Raw genomic sequence first — 17,856 nt, forward strand, 5'->3', positions numbered from 1 at the left:
CCCTCAAAACAAGATCACAGCAAAGTTCACACAAGGTCAGGCACCAGGCATCACGGTGAACTTTGATTTTTGGACAAATGGATATATGGCTGAGTAAGGGGGCACTTTGGAGAAGAAACAAAATAGCATAGAAATCAGCTACTTCCAGAGACTCAAGTCAATTGATTCTTTGTCTTCTCCTTCAATCCAGGACATTAAAAATGATCTATTAGTACCCTTCCTCTTTAACTTGGAGTCTACGTGTAACTTCTCCCTTCAGTCTCTTTGATCCATAATTTCACTCCTCAGTACCTACAGAAATATTTACTCATGTACAAAAGCACATCTAAAGGTACTCATTCACTCTGCACTTTAAATAGTGAAAAAATGGGAATGCCCTAATATTTACCAATATGGGAATGGAAAAAATATAGTATATCTATTTATGGAGTAAGTTTAACAATTCAAAAGAATGTTTTCCATTTACATACAGACTTGGAAACTTTCCTAAGACGCTATTATGAGAAAAAACAATGAGCAGAATAATGTTTCCAGTAGAATTAATGATGTAAAAATTATTCATATCTGTGAATATGCATGCCAATGCCTAGAATGAGGCCTAGAGGGATCAATACATTTTACTACTCTGAATAGGGTCCCCCTAAAATTCCCACCCACCTGGAACCTCAGAATGATGAAATTAGCCATGTGAAGGTGAGGTCATGCTACACTGGGATGGCCCCTAACCCATGGCTGGTGTCCTTGACTAACACACGTAGGGAAGACAGCGCATGAAGATGGAGGTGGAGGCCAGAGGAACTCAGGTCCACGCAGGGGATGAGAGCAGGGCTGGCACGACCAGGCGCCAGAAGAAAGGCAGGACAGACTCTCCTTCGCAGCCTCCTGGAGAAACCAACACTGTGACACCTTGATTTCAGACTCCAGCCTCCAGATTGCAAGAAAAAAACACAGCTTCTGTGGCTTTCAGCCAAGTGCTTTATGATAGCTTGTGACGGTAGAGATAAGAATATACACACACCTGCTTAGCAGCGGTTAGCACTGAGGAAGAGGATCTGTCCATGACTACATTGTTTGGCTATTATACGGTGAGAATTTACTCTCACGTGGCTAAATTCTTGCGAATAAAAAGAATAAATCACCCTCATTTCAGGTTGGAGGTTTCAGCTCTGCCACTTACAAAATATGAAATCTCGAACAAGTCATTAAACACGTGAATGACTGAGTCACTTCCTTTGTTGGTGGGAGGTGTCCACACACTTCTTCCCAGGTTGGTGCAGGGTTTCCCTTCCCTGGACACCCCACGATTCACATTCTTCCTCTGACATGGCTCCAGGGACTGTGCACGCCTGTCCACCCATGCTGCCAACCTGTCTCTAACCCATGTCACCAGCAAACCCATTTTACTGAAACACCACTAAGTGTTCCTTTCCTTTTTGAACACTTTCCAAAAAAAAAAAAAAAATCCTCATTACTTATTAAGCTAGACCCAAACTTCTGAGCCTGGATCAAGATCAACGTGCTGAGCCCCACCTCCCTTCCATCCGGGTGTGTGGAGGGTCCTTGAACCCTGAGCCTTGCCACTGGGTCTGCTTCTCCCTGTAAACAAACTGTCCTCATTCTCAGTCCCCTTCCAGCCTTCAGGCTGCTCCTGTGGGTGCACAGCGCAAGCATTTTCATTTATTTTCCTTTGAGTTCCTGTAGCACAAACCCTCAGTATCGTGTATTTTAATCAACCCCCATTAAATTAAAAAGTTCTTTTTGAGAGAAAGAATTGTATTCATTACTGTCTGGCATACCATTTCACAGAGTTGGTGATCAATACATATTTATCAAATAAATGAATAACAATTACAAAGCACTTGAGTTTCATGTAATTGATACGCATTTAAAATTTTTTCTTTTTAATTTTTGGCTGTGCTGGGTCTTTGTTGCTGCGAGAGCTTTTTCTCGTTGCGGCGAGCAGGGGTTACTATCTAGCTGGGGTGCACAGGCTCCTCACTGCAGTGGCTTCTCCGGTTTGGAGCGCAGGCTCTAGGGCGCGTGAGCGCCGTCCTTGTGGCTCCTGGGCTCTAGAGCACAGGATCAGCAGTTGTGGTTCACAGGCTTAGTTGCTCCACAGCATGTGGGATCTTCCCAGATCAGGGATCAAACCCATGCTTCCTGCATTGGCAGGCGGATTCTTTACCCCTGAGCCACTAGAGAAGCCCTGAAAGTTTTTAAAATTATAAACAGAAATGATATACAATCAGTACCTATCAGTATAGTCACATTAGCTGTAGAATATTGAAATAATTCCTGACCACAGCCCTTTGTTACCCAACTGCGTCTTGCTACCAGCACTGGCCTGGTCTCTCCTCCCCTGGGAGCACCCGGACTCTGCAGCTCCCAGCTAAAGGATCACTGCCTTGTGCAGCAGGAGCAATCCAGACCTGACCCAGCCATGAGTCCACCAGTGGCACCCGTTCTGACCTATCCAGACCTGTGTAGTGTCACTGCTAAATATTTTAATAATCACCACTTATTATAAATAAAATGTAAACAGCTTGAAAATGGTGCCTCTCCTCACTGCAGAATCTCTTACAATCTGCAGAGACAGGAACAGAAAAGGAAGATGATACTCTGTAGGTCTCTGAAGGTTTAGGGAGCATCCATTAGGACTCAGTCTTCATGTAAAACAGGAGATAGGCAGTCTCCCGCCTAGAAAGAAAAAAAGTGCAAGGGCATCACTGAGACGAAACATTCAGAGTTCATTACTACATCATTACTTCTTGATAGAACACCCATCAGAAAACTTCCCGGGTTACTGGATCAGGTCTTCATCAATCTATCAGCTCAGAGCAGACAAAACTGGGGACCCGGGTAAATAACTATTAGCTAACATCTCAAGCAGGGGTTGACAAACTATGAGCCCAGGAACTTAAGTAAATGTAACCGGAACAAAGCCACATATGCTCACTCATGTACCACCGGTGGCTGCTTTTGTGTTGCAGAAGCAGAACCAAGGAGCCGAGACGCAGACTGTGTATCCCAGAAACTGAAACAGTCACTCTCTGGCCTTTGACAGAAAAAGTCTGCCAAACCCTGATCTAAATAACGGGGGATCACTGACAACCAAAAGGTGACCAAGTGTATATCTAAGAGTGTATCTAAGGGAGATGCTTAGAAGAAAAGGAAAAGAAGCAGGTAGTGGGGGGCGGTGGAGGGGGGCAGGATTTCAAGCACAAATTTCACCCAATTTATCAGTTTCCAAGTGAAGACTTACTCGTGCGGCTGGGGCCACATCCCACACCACGCTTAGTGTGCAATGTCACCTCTAACCCAGAAGCTCTGCAGAAAAAACCTGCAAAGTCTCTGCTTTATCTCTGCCAAGCTTTTTCCTCTCCAGCCTCCCCTCTGTGTAGTAACTGATTTTCAACAATATATTTACTGTTATTATTGACTAAATTCAAGCCTCCATACCAGACAACGGAGGAGGACAAGAGTGATCCTTGCTTCCGAAGAGTTCATGGTTAACGTGAAAGAATGTTATACAGGTGAACAATGACCAAGCAGCGTGGTCCTGGCTGTGAAGAGGTGAGCACACGATGGAAAACACCTGAGAGGCTCCTGCACACCTGCCTGAATGGTGCTGGGAAGGCATTACAGGGCAGGTGGGCATAAGCAGAAGCACGGAAGCATGAAGGTGGTTTGCCTCAGGGACAAACTAGGAGAAGGGACAGCACGTTAACGCCAGGGATGGTGTGATGTTTGGGAGCCTCAGACACTTGAGCACTGCTGGGTCTAAACTGCAAGAGGAGGACCTCCCTGGCAGTGCAGTGGTTAAGACTCCACCTGCCAGTGCAGGGGACACGGGTCCCATCTCTGGTCTGGGAAGGCTCCGCGTGCCATGGAGCAGCTAAGCCTGTGCACTACAACTGCTAAGTCTGCAAGCTCTGGAGCCTGTCCTCCGCAACGAAAGAAGCCACCACAGTGAGAAGCTTGCACACCTGCAACAAAGAGCCCTGCTCACCACAACCAGAGAAAGCAACGAAGACACAGCATTGATAAAAATTTTTCTTAATTAATTTAAAAATACATATGTAATTTCAAACCTTTATCTATGAAAAAAGTTTAAAAAATAAACTAGGAGAGGAGCAGTGCAGTTGATGGGGCTGAAAAACGAGGCTGAGCATATTCTCTGGGCCTCCAAAGGTGAGTGGCAGCCCTTTCCTACAGCAACAGATGCCCTGAGTGAGCTCATGGGACCTACGACCCAGCCCTCCTCACCAGCGGTAGCTGTGATTCCCATAGGTACACTGGACGTCTTCCCAGGATACCTGCAAGGACAGAGACAAACCAGGTTAAGTGGCCAGAGAGTGATGGTGCTGCAGCTGCCCTCCCTCCCCTAGACAGTCCAGTCTGACTACTCCCAGGCCTGGTCACCCAGTGACAGGTGCTCGGCACACCAAGTCCCTCAGGTGCATTGTCTACACTTGGTTATGCTGGGCCCAGATTTTGTAACTCTTTCTAGAGCTTCTTGCCTTCATAGGTTAGTCCAGAGCACAAGGTTGCAGGGCCCTGAGCTGAGAATTCCAGAAACCGGGACGCTAAGCTAAGCAGACCGTAGCAGAGCTGTGAACCAGACGGGGCTCCATGCAGTAAAGGGCTTCAAATTTCACAAAGGCCCCCCCGCCACAGAAAACAGGACCTTAGTGTGTCTGGGTCACAGTGGCCTCCAGTCCTGGCTCAGAACCCATTAGAGATGGAGAACCCACGGCAAGAGGCAGTTTGGGAGGACGCTTCTCACCCAAGAAACATTGGAGTCGTTGAAGCAGAACCATTCTCCATCTTCAGAACTCCGGATGTAGGCACAGTAGTGACCATAGTCAGCGTTCCCCAAGTGGGCGATCACAGCAAAGAGCTCATAGTGCCCTCCACACTGAAGGACACAAGGATAAAGGGACCCCCATCACACCTCCTCTTCTGATCCTCTGCTTCTCAGTGCCTCTCTGCCAGGCACTGGTGTGCCCAGGGCCCCAGAAGACCATCTCTGACCACAAGATGCTCATACCTAATTACAGCACAGCTGTGAAGCGAGGTTTCACACCAGGTTTACAGATAAATCTGGGAAGCAGTCTCTACCCCAAAACAAGAAGGAATGAGCAGTTGAGAAAAGCTCCCCAGAGACAATGTGCTTAAACTGACCCTGAAGGATCTGTGGAGGCCCGGCAGCACGCCCTGGGGGAGGGTGGTGGGGGATGGGGTTGAGGGATGGGGCAGGGGTGCAGGGAGCCACTGAGGCCAAGTCAGGAGTCAAAACATCCCAGCAGTGGCAGCCTTGGAACGCTCTGCGCAGAGGAGCAGCAGCATCAGATTTGTGTTTGAGAACACCAGAGTGAAGGCATATGAAAATGGCTTGAGAGTCCAAGTGAGGCAGAGTCACAGCTGAGAGTGGAAGAAGTGGGGAGAGACTGACCACCTGCAAGAAGCACCACGAAATGACAACAAGCATTATAAACATGATAATTACTAGCTAGCTTCCAGCATTTGGCTAAGTCTTCACAAACATTACTTTTTTTTATCCCAAAAGTGAACTAATATTTTATTTTTCCATGATTTAAATACAATATTTCCTGGGAGCTCAGCTGGTAAAGAATCTACCTGCAATGCAGGAAACCCCAGTTTCTGGGTCAGGAAGATCTCCTGGAGAAGGGAACAGCTACCCACTCCAGTATTCTTGCCAGGGTTGCAAAGAGTTGGACATGACGGAGCGACTTTCACTTTCAAATATAATATTCTTCTACATATTACATCATAAAGCACCCTCAAAGAAAAAAATTACTTTGCATTGTGAATTAAATGTTTCTTATTCCTCCTGACCAATTAAAGAGTCATATCTAGATGCTGAGTCTATAATTTTTTTCTTTAGAAGCCTAAGGTTCATACGCTGTAAGAAAAATAATGAGCATAAATATATAATTTATGTGCTACAATATTAAGAGCATACTTGAATTGTTATGATAGGTGATAGACAAATGTATATATAATGTAAAATTTGAAAAGTGATATTTCCATTAGCAATACACTCAAATATTTTATGACATACTTGCTCAAGTGAACTACTTCAAAACAAGCTTAAACATTATTATTCTGGTTCTTTGTTAGATTTGTATTATTTATTGCTTTGCTAAAAGTTACAGCTTTTTATGATTTTACAGTGCCTTTAGCAGTCTCGTGATGACAATTTTATTAACTGCAGACATACTCACACACCTACGCTGTATATAAAAAATATGCCTAAATATGTCTAGCCACTGAGAGAAAACTGTCTTCACATCTTTCATGAGAAGTGTAAGAATTAGAAGCAGGAAATACTTTGCACTTCACTTAATAATACATCTTCAGGGACTTCCCTGGTGGCACAGTGGTTAAGAATCCAACTGCCGATGCAAGGGACACAGGTTCGATCCCTCGTCTGGGAAGATTCCACATGCTGCAGATCTAACCTGCGAGCCACAACTACTAAGCCCGGGTGCTATAATTACTGAAGCCCACGCATCTAGAGCCTGTGCTCCACAACGAGAGAAGCCACCACAATGAGAAGCCCATTCACCACAATAAAGAGTAGCCCCTGATCTCCACAACTAGAGAGAGCCAGTACAAAGCCACAAAGACCCAGTAAAGTCAAAATAAATAAAATTAAAAAAAAAAAAAGATGCTATGGGAACTTCCCTGGGGGTCCACTGTTTAAAATGATAATAATACATCTTCAAAACAAGACATTCAAGGCTCATAAGACAATATGGTATGTCTTCATCTAACATGATGCATTCTGAAATGGATTTTGCATCTGATGAGAGCTAATGACTAAATAGGATTCTATGTTTAGAGATAAATGTGATTCATATGCACCATTTCATTTAATATCCACAACGAACCTGTACACAGGGTGTTGGCATCAATCCCATTTTGCAGACATGGAATCTGAGCTCAAGGAGTAGAGTAACTCACATCAGATTCAGAGCTTATCAAGAGGTGGGACCTCCACCCAAGCCTGTCTGGCTCTGAAGCGCCAGCTTTTGACTCCAGTACTGAGGAAGTGGGGGACAGATTTGTGCAAAGTCAAGGAAAAACAGTAAGTCACTCGGCAACTGATGGATACGGTGGGGAGGAATAAGTAGGGGGCACTGCAAGGATGAACCCCAGATTCTTGGCTTGGAACTTAGGAAGACGTTGGTGCTATAAAGTTACACATGGAACAGAGGTGTCTGGGGATGAAGACAGCGAATTTCTCAGGACTCAGCTGGAGGTGGACACCCTGGTTTGGGGATCAAGAGTGAGACCTGGGTAGGGGACAGGGACTCGAAAGTCCTCAGTTTCAGATGATCGAAACCATAAAAACTAATGAGAAGACATTTGAACAATGGGAAGAAAAAGGAATGCGATGAAAATTAAATACCAATAAAAATGGGCAGGAAAGGATCCAGAAGCAGAGAAAGAAGCCCCAGGAGAGAGGCCTGGAGGAGACAGATTTGAAGCAGAGCAGAATCAGTAAGAGAGCATCACGGTAAGGGAAAGACCAGCATAGTCACCAGGTTTGGGGTAATTAACCCTGCTCCCTTTGGTCTCAGAAAGGCTAGATAAGAGATGATTCTCTGTGAAAAGGGAACAGTGGTGAGAGTCTTCATTTTGAGCAAGATCTCCACAAGAGTCAGGAAAATTGTACTTTTCTTCTCAATACAGTCAAATAATGTCCCTTACCTGAGACTCTGAAATGGGATTATGAAGGGGACAGGATGAGGGTGGTACAAACTGTGAAATGAAAATATCTTCTCCTATTAATAAACAAGGAATGTCACAGCCACCAGTGATTTCTGGCCTCCAAATGTGAATGAGGGCTCCCCAAAACTGAGGTCCAGCAGATGCTGCCACCCCACAGTGACTGCTGTGGGGGGGTGGGAGCAGGGGGATGCAAGAAGCCAGGCAAACGAGGAAACAGGATTGGCTGAGGTGCTCAGGTCACTGAGCTGCACATGAAAGGAGTGAATCCAAGCCCAGAGGCTTGCACCCATACACAGAATGCCAAACTCCTTAGCTTCATACCTAATCTGTGATGTTCAGACTGCCTGCTCCCTCCATTGCAAACTTGTATGTAGACTGACTCCCTGGTGGCTCAGATGGTAAAGCATCTGCCTGCATTGTAGGAGACCCGGGTTTGATCCCTGGGTTACGAAGATCCCCTGGAGAAGAAAATGGCAACCCACTCCAGTACTCTTGCCTGGAAAATTCCAGGGATGGAGGAGCCTGGTAAGCTACAGTCCATGGGGTTGCAAAGAGTCGGACACAACTGAGCAACCTCACTGGTTCACTGCCCTCCTGCCTCCTTGCAGCAGTTTTCTCAGAGCTACTGAGATACTGTCTCTGGGACTCTGAGTCCTAAACATTCCCACCAAATAAAAAACTCTCTACTTTCAGGTTGTGACTGTATTTTTTAGTCGACAAAACAAAGCTTTGTCCCTAAAAGGGAGGGCTCAAATCATTCTCTGTTCTCACGTGAGGACATTACACTGGGTTTTTAATATTACTCTGGGGCAAACTCTGGATGGAACTATCAGTTTACAGGAAATACAAGGAGAGAGGAAAGCGCCAAACAAGACCACCAGCCAATTCTGGGTGTACACAAAACCCTTCAAACAAATGCATCTCAAGGAAAAGAAAAGGAGAGAGAACAACAAAGAAACAGAACCTATGGAAGAAAGAAAGGCCAAGAGAGGGACGGAGCAAACCAAGGCAAATGCAAGTATAGACTTTATGTGGATCTAGATTCAAACACAGCAAACGACTTACAGGACAGTCAGGAGATCCACATACCGACTGGATATTAGAGGATATTACATAATCATGAGATGGAACTGGTCATGTTTGGAAAAAGTGTGCTTCTTCTTTAGAGAGACATGTGCTGTGCGCTTAGGTGCTCAGTCATGTCCAACTCTTAGAGACCTCATGGACTGTAGCCTGCCAGGCTCCTCGGTCCATGGGGATTCTCCAGGCAAGAATACTGCAGTGGGTGGCCATGCCCTCCTCAAGGGGACCTTCCTGACCCAGGGATTGAACCCAGGTCTCCAGCATTGAAAGTGGGCTCTTTACCGTCTGAGCCACCAAGGAAGCCCTAGAGAGACATAATGAAATACTTGCAAATGACATGCATGGCATCTGAGATTTGCTTCAAAATAACCCAGTAGAGGTTTGGAGAAGGAAGAGGATGGGGTGCAAATAAAGAAAGACTGGTTGTGAGTCTGCACAACTGTTTAGGCTGTTGGTAGATAGGGAGACATTATATAATTCCTCACACGTCTTTTCAAGGTAAAAGAATTTTAAGATACTTCATTAGGTAGGCTGTGCAAGTGGAAATAAGGAAACTAGAAGGAAAGAACAGAATCCTATGCCCCAAACAGGGAAGGAAACCCTATTATAATAGGAGCCACTAAAACACATGGTCAGGCCTCAATTTTTCAAAAAAAAACACAAACCCATAGTTGTAGAGCATGGATAGTAAACAGCCCAGGGGAACAAAACAGACAGTCCAAAAACTGACCCATGTATATATGGCAATAATTGTAGGATTTTAAACCTATGGAGAAAAGATATTTATGTCACTTTTCTCAGAATCTCCCAACAACTTACTAGCTCAAGACAACTGGATTCAACTTTACTCTAAATCAATTTGGCCCCAAGTGCTGGCTCCTTTAAGGCAAGTGTAATCTGTCGGGAGAAGGAAGCAAGGCTGGTGCTGCTTAGCACCCAGGATGTGGGTCGCCTGTGGCACACCCTACGTAAAAGGAAGGTTCTGAAGTATGGTTCCTTCTGTCAGTGCTGGGAGATAGCTGAGCACAAATCCAGTCATTAGAAATAAAGTCTTCTGAGTCTTAACAGAAATGCAGCTGCCAACACCAACGTTGGTGGGAATGTGAAGCGAACAGCCCCATGGCTGTTATTCGAGAAGACTCTAAACTCCTTATTGAAAGATCAGTGTTTCTTGAGTGTGTGAGTATGTTTCCACGAATCACACTAAGCGTTGGTGAGTGTTCCTCCCTGTGCGTCCTGAGCTCGGCCACAGAGGAGAGGATGGCGCCCCAAACCCAAAACGCATCTCTGGTGAGTGTGATGCTGGGCAGCTCAGGGGAAGGAGACAGACAAAGGACGTGGTGTCTGATAGGGGTGGGGAGGGAGACAGACAAAAGACATGGGCTCTGATGAGGCCAGGGTGTGTGTGTGGGGTGTGTGTGTGTGTGTGTGCGTGCGTGTTTGTGTGTAAGGAGCATGAGGGCCCTCACCTGCTCCTCAGCACTGCAGGGCTCCCCCTTTGTCTCAAGGAGCTTGGTTAGATCCAGATTCTGGGGGAAATATAATGAGTGGCAAACTTTTTCTGCCCGCAGGTTTCTGATGGAGAATCTCATGAGGTGGATGGTCAGTGTCTGGGGCAGATGGGTCAGTGTCAAGACCTGGAAAAAACACAGTCACCATGGAGATGAGTCCCAAGCACTTGAAACAGGTCAATTCCAAGGAGCACCAGGGCCAACAGGATGTTCTTCCTCCCCAAAAAGAAGGGAGTGGAACAGCACCCCTCCTCGGAATCTGCTGGGTCTCCCACAGAAGGCTTGAGCAGCCCAGGGCTCCACAGGGGTCTGTAGGGGACTGTGGAGTCTGCTCCCTGAGCCCAGGCGAGGGTGGGCCTGAGTGTGGCTCTTGTGTCCTCCCCACCCCTACAGTGATGGGGCCCCAGGAGCGCATCCACAGCTCTGGGTATCAGAAGCCCCCAGGATCCTGGACCCAGCCTGGCAGATTCCCTCCCTCAGCATGCCCCCTTCCCAAGGGCCCCCACCCCCCACCCCACAGTCCAGGGACGCCTCTGATCAGCAACGAGTACCTGCTTCCAGCGAGTCTTCCTGCCACAGCTCCCACAGAAGCACTTGTCTTTGCTGGACAGCTCCTGCGGCTGGAAGAAACAGTGGAGGGCATCCTCCTGCCCCAGAGAGCAGGGAAAGCCAGGGTTACTCCACCTGGGGTCACCCCTTTCCCCACAGACGAGGGTTCTCCTCAGGTTCCCCTAACATCAGCCCACGTGGTGCACGTGCCAGGATCTCAGAGAGGATCTACTTGTTGAGGAGCAGGAAGGACAAGGGGAGCAGGAGGAGAGACTTATTTTTCCTGCAAATCAAAGGAGAACTAAGCAGACCCATGCTTAGGAAATGGAAATTAGTTTTTAAAAGCCAAGGGTGCATTAAAGAAGCAAGGGAGCACTGACAACATTGGGCTGCAGGGAATAGCAAACTCCCCAGGAGGAACCTCACCAGCGTTTTCAGGGGCTTCCAGTGCATATCAAAGACAGACAGGGGGAGGGCCAGCATGCTGCTGTCTCTGCTCATCTCTGAGGTACATTCAAGACAGACAAAGGACTCCTTCAACCGGATGGTGTAGAGGGCTTGCAGCCTTGCCACCTGCAACGTGGGGCGGGGGGTAGGAGGAAGAGGGGCAAAGAGAGCCCGAGTGAACAGGTCAGCCACGTCCAGAGCTGGAGGCACCACACAGAGCTCCAGAAACAGCGGCTGCCCCTGCCCCTGCTCACTAAGGTGCAGAGAAGTCACAGCGGCCACACTGCACAACTGTGGTGAGCATTCTACACGTTTCCTCTTGGTTTCCATGTGCACAAGGACAGCATCCTCCCTTTCTGAGCTCTCTGTTCTAGGACTTACCAAGTCCACGTCTGTGATCTGGTTCTTGATCAGGTTCCAGACTGTGAGGTAGAGCTGGGCAGCATCGTGCTGGACAAACACTGGCCAAAGAGAAAAGCAACTCCCAGGGTAAGGGCCCAGGATGCCGGTCATGCCCTCCTGCCCCAGCTACCAGACTAAGAATTCATACCTGTTAACACCATTTCCTTTGTGATACTTATCACAATTTGTACTCAATGTTTGGGGGTTTTATTTTGTTTTGGCCTGTCTCTCCTCTCAATTGTCAGCTCCATGGAGGCAAAGACTCTGTCAGTCTCATTCCCTTACCAACTCAACAACCAGCACATAATCAGTGAGCATTACTTATTAGATCTTCCACCTAGGGATCGAACCCGGGTTCTCCTCCATTGCAGGCAGATTCTTTACCATCTGAGTCACCCAGAAAGCCCAGCTGAATGGTTAATCAATCCAAATTCCAAGTTAATAATCCCAAAACAGGGATTAACAGGCTAGTAGCAGGTTGAACTGATGCTGTCTCCAGAGAATTACTTTCAGCAGGCTGCCTTCCCCAGAGCCAACACAGGACATGAAGAGGGTCAAAGAGACGTCCTACCTCATCTGCCCATTCCAGAACCAGGAGTCCCAATTCATCTGAGACATACCGGGGCCCTGCCCAACCTATAATTTCCTTCACTCCTGCTACATGCAGGTACTGCACAAGCCAGAGAAAGTTCCTGTTCCCAGGAAACCTACATTCTAGCAGAAGGTGAGTATCCATGTACTCACATCTATGGACTCACAATTTAGAGAAGACTTCCCCAGGCATACAAACTGTTAGGAAAACTAGAGAAACATGAGCTATACCTGGGGCAGCAGAGAGAGGGTCTCTCTAAACCCACTCCTCCACACAAGCAACAAAACCAAGAGTTTACAAAAATCTTAGGAATTCAGGAAAAACTGCAGAGCAGGGACTGCAGCTTCCTCAACTTGGCTGGTTCCCACACATTCTTCAATGCTCTGCAGAAGGCTTGAAAACGAGAAGTCTTGCAGTTGCCACAGGTGACAGGCTGGGGCTGGACTGGGCACCTAGGAAAGCCCCTGGCCAGGAGCATTCCCACAATCTGACCTGTTTGCAGCAGCTCCAGGGAAAAGCCCATTTAAAGGAGGTTGCTGTTATTTAACCTGACTCAGAGCTGAAAGCCTGTAATATTCCCAGGGTGTCTGTGGAAAATGCTCAGCGACAATAAACAACTCAGTTACCTAAGGCAACCATGCCAGCTGAGGCAAGAAAAGCCTGGCCAGAAACTCAAAGGAAAGATCTTAAAGGGAATAAGATGTTCACTGCACACTTTCAAAGTGAAAGTGAAGTCACTCAGTCGTGTCTGACTCTTTGCGACCCCATGGACTGTAGCCTACCAGGCTCCTCCGTCCATGGGATTTTCCAGGCAAGAGTACTGGAGTGGATTGCCATTTCCTTCTCCAGGGGAATCTTTCCAATCCAGGGATCGAACCCATGTCTCCTGCATTGCAGACAGATGCTTTACCGTCTGAGCCACCAGGGAAGCCCTCACACTTTCAAAGGCTCTGACATATTCCTGGTGATCTGGAAGGTCAATTTCACACCCAGGACCCGAAAGGACCCCAGTCTCTTCCATCTGACTGATTTTAAGTTTCTGTGCAAGTATGAAATGAAGGCTCAAAGCATCACAAACTGCCTGGGCTTTGAAGATGTACCCAGTCAACACACAGGGCCCCTTGGCAAAGACTAGAAGACTTGTTAGTGCAAAGCATTTAAAGAAATTTCTAGCCAATCACTACCTGACACTTAGCTAACCACATAAAAACTCCCATGGCCGCATACCACAGGGAATATAAACGTTACAGAATTAGTCTTGGAAAGACTATATGAAGAGCCACAGTAAAAACAACAGCAAGAACATACCCCACTGTGGGGGTTTCTGATGTTCAGTGTTGTCACATTATCTAAAATGTCTAGTTTCTAACAAAAAATTACAAGACACACAAGGAAACAGAAAAATATGGTGCACACACAGGAAAAAGAGCAATGACTAGAAACTCACTGAGACGCCCCAGATGTACTAGACAAAGACTTCAGATTAGTTATTACTATATGTTCAAAGAACTAAAGCATCCAAAAACCCAAAATAACTAAAGAATGAAAACAATGTCTCACCAAATAAAAAGTATCAATAGAGAAAAGAAATACATAAAAGACCAAACTGAAATTCCTGACTGGAAGAGTAGAAGGACAGAAGTGCTCACCAGAAGTAGTCAAGAGCAGATCTGAGTTGGCAAAGGAATCATCAAACCTGAATATAGGTCAACGGAGGTTATCCAGTCTGAGGAATGAAAGGAAAAATGAATGACGAAAAATGAAGAGCATCCATTGGGTTCACTGATGAATTCAACCAAACACTTATGGGAGGAATTCTTCCAATTCCCCAAAATCTCTTCATAAGACAGAAGCAGAGGGAATACTTCCCAACTCATTCTATGAGATCACCTTCACCCTAATACCCTAATACCAAGCCAGACAAAAACATTCCAATAAAAGAAAACTACAGATCAATATCTCACGTGAACACAGATTCAAAATCCATAAGACAACATTAACAAATAGAATCCAAAAAATGTAAAAAGAATTCTACACCACAACCAAGACTTATCCCAGGCAAGACTAGTTCAACTGGAAATCAATTCATGAACCTATGACATCAACAGGCTCTAAAGAATATTCACATGAGTACATTAATAGATACAGAAAATCATCTGCCAAAATCCAAAACCCATTCATGATAAAAACTCTCAGCCAACTAAGAACGGACAGAACCTTCCTAAGATTGATAAAGAACATCTTCAAAAAACCTACAGCTAATATCACATTTAATAGTGAGAAACTAGCAGTGTTTCCTCCAAGATCAGGAAAATAAACAAGAACATTCCCTCTCACCACAATGTTGTATTGGAAGCCCTAGCTAATTAGAGAAGAAAAGGAAATAAAGGGTATACTGACTGGAAAGAAGATTTCAGAATGTCCTTCTTTGCAGATGACATGATCATTCACATAGAAAATGCAAAATAACCAAAAACTCCTGGAACTAATAAGTGATTATGGTTAGATTGCAGGCTACAAGGCAAATATACAGAAGTCAATCACTTTCTTATATATCAGCAATGAACAAGTGAGATTTTAAATTTAAAACACAATATAATTTATATTAGAGCACATGAAATGAAATACTTAGATATAAATCTCACCAAATATGTATAAGATCGATATGAGAAAAGCTACAAACACTGATGAATAAAATCAAAAGACCTACCTAATGGAGAGATATTCCATGTTCATGGATACAAAGACTAAAAATTGTCAACATGCCAGTTCTTCCTCCTAACCTGATCTCTAGACTCAATGCAACTCCATCAAGATGCCAGAAAGTTATTTCATGAATATTGATAAACTTATTCCAAAGTTTACCTGGAGAGGCAGAAGACTCAGAGTAGCCAACATAGTACTGAAGGAAAAAATCAAATAAAATCAGATGACTAATATCAAACTGCAGAGCCTCAGTTATCAAGACAAAGTGTATTACAAAAGAATAGAAAAATAGATCAATGGGACAGAATAGAGAGCCCCAAAATACATCAAAATAAACAATGTCAAAAGATCGAAAGATCTTGGGAAAGACTGAAGACAGGAGGAAAAGGGGAGGATGAGAGGATGAGATGGTTGGATGGCATCACCGACTCGATAGATGTGAGTTTAAGCAAGCTCTGAGGGTTGGTGATGGGCACGGCAGCCTGGCATGCTGCAGTTCATGGGGTCACAAAGAGTCAGATGTGACTGAACGACTGAACTGACTGAAACAATTGTCAACTGCTCTTTCACGATGGAAACCAGTGTTTTCACCAAATGTTGCTCAAATACCTGAACATTCACATGAAAAAAACCAATCTGGACACTGACCTTACATCCTAAAAAAGAAGAAAACGAACAAAATAGATAACAGACCTAAATGTAAAATGCAAAACTGTAAATAAAACTCCTTAAGATAATATAAGACTAAATCTACACAGCCTTGGGTTTGGTGATTATTTTTTAGATATGACAGCAAGGTATAATCAATAAAAGAAAGAACTGATAAGCTGGACTTCATTAAAATTAACAATTTCTGCTCTGTCAGGAGCATGAGAGAGCAAACTACAGATTGACGGAAAATATTTACAAAAGAGATATTTTAAGAAGATACTAAATACACAAAAAACTCTTCAAACTCAACACTAAGAAAACAAACAACCTAACTGGAAGGGCTGATGCTGAAGCTGAAGCTCCAATAATTTAGCCACCTGATGCAAAGAGCTGACTCATTGGAAAAGACCCTGATGCTGGGAAAGATTGAGAGGAGGAGGAGAAGGGGGCCACAGAGGATGAGATGGTTGGATGGCATCATCAACTCAATGGACATGAGTTTGAGCAAACTCTGGGAGATACTGAAGGACAGGGAAGCCTGGTATGCTACACTCCATGGGGTCTCAAAAGAATCAGATACGACTGAGTGACTGAATAACAACAAAAAAGGAACCTGAGCAGTCTCCAGTGTGAATCGGAGAGAGGAGATAAATATGTGAGGGAGATTAAGAGGCACAAACTTCCAGTTGCAAAATAAGTGAAGCACAGGTATTAAATGTACAGTGTGGGGAACCGAGTTAATCGTTATGTAGTATCTTTGCATGGTAACCCATGGTAATTAGACCTATGGTGTTCATTTTGAAATGTATAGAAATACTTAATCACTTTGTTGTGTAACATAAAAAAATGAGAATATTGAGAGACAAATGAAAATAAAAACACAACATACCAAAATTTATGGGCTGCAGTGAAAGCAAAGCTGGAGGAAAAATTCAGACTACAAATGCTTATTATGTTAAAAAAACAAGAAAGATCTCAAATCCACAACCTAACTTACAATGCATGGAAACACTTTGATGGAGTCCCAGAAGATGAGAAGGGAAAGGGTAGAAAACTTATCTCAAGAAACAGTGGCTGGGACATCCCAAATCCGGGGAGACATTCAGACATTGAAGTTCATGAAGCTTGTTGGTTCCCAAATATATTCCTCTCAACTAACTGTTCTCTAAGAAACATCATAATACTGTCAAAAGTCAAAGACAGGAACTCCTGATGGTGCAGTGGATAGGACTCAGGTTCAATCGCTGGTCTGGGAAGATCTCACAAGTCACACAGCAACTAAGCCCGTGGGCTACAGCATTGAGCCTGTGGGACAGAGCCTGGGAGCTGCAGCTGCCAAGCCCACGTGACCCAGAGCCAGTGCTCCACAACAAGAGAAGCCACCACAATGAGAAGCCCACACGCTGCAAGGAAAAGTAGCCTCCACTCCCCCAAACTAGAAAAAGGGCCCACGCAAAGCAACGAAGACCCAAAGCAACCAAAAATAATTTTTTTTTAATCAAAGAGATCTTAAAAGCCATATGAGAAAAGAAGCCTATCATGCACAAGGGAACCCGCTTCATAAGGTATCAGTACATTCTCAGCACAAACCTTACAGACCACAAGAAAGTAGGAAGGTATATACAAAGGGATGAAAGGAGAAACTGCTGATAAACAGAACGTTATCTGGGAACGCTGTCCTTCAGAAATGAAGGAGAGACACAGGCTTTCCCAGACAGAGAAAAGCTAAGAGATCATCACCACCAGGCCTGCCTCACAAGGATGGCTGAGAGGAGTTTGCCAGGCTGAAGTGAGAGGATGCTCACTGGAATAAGGAAAGAAACTAGACCAACTGAGCAAGAGAGGAGTACCTTCAACATGTGGCGCTGAAACAACTGGATACCACGTACAAAAGAATGAAGCTGGACCCCTACCTCACACCATTCACAAAATTTAACTCTAAGTGAAACACAGGTCTAGATCTAAGAGCTAGATGTAGGAAACCTGGAAGAAGACAAAGGAGAATGGTGAGCAATTATTAACGGGTAGAGGATTTCTTTGGGGGGACGATAAAAATTTGCTAAATTTAGACTGTGATGATAATTCCACAACTTTGTGAAATCCTAAAAACCTCTGAATTGTATACTTTTAAATGACTAAATTTATAGTATGTGA

The 17,856-nt window shown here is 45.0% G+C and overlaps 1 protein-coding gene across 6 annotated transcripts in view; it reads right to left on the reverse strand.

Annotated features, from left to right (window-relative positions):
• Positions 1-2,484: 2,484 nt before the first annotated feature.
• Positions 2,485-17,856, reverse strand: part of LOC102413296 (ubl carboxyl-terminal hydrolase 18) — a 30,194-nt gene continuing 14,822 nt past the window's right edge. For 3 of the 6 annotated variants that reach the window (XM_044941345.1, XM_044941344.1, XM_044941346.1), the window contains 5 exons: positions 11,733-11,812; positions 11,331-11,477; positions 10,907-11,002; positions 10,314-10,481; positions 4,932-5,458 (listed from right to left, as the gene is read on the reverse strand). In XM_044941345.1, coding sequence (XP_044797280.1) covers positions 5,081-5,458; positions 10,314-10,481; positions 10,907-11,002; positions 11,331-11,477; positions 11,733-11,812 — 869 coding nt within the window. In that variant the 3' untranslated portion in view covers positions 4,932-5,080. The other 3 variants (XM_006044517.3, XM_025283493.2, XM_044941347.1) reach the window with 3 other exon arrangements.

The sequence above is a fragment of the Bubalus bubalis genome, chromosome 4 (genome assembly GCF_019923935.1).
Source record: "Bubalus bubalis isolate 160015118507 breed Murrah chromosome 4, NDDB_SH_1, whole genome shotgun sequence".
Classification (NCBI taxonomy): domain Eukaryota; kingdom Metazoa; phylum Chordata; class Mammalia; order Artiodactyla; family Bovidae; genus Bubalus; species Bubalus bubalis.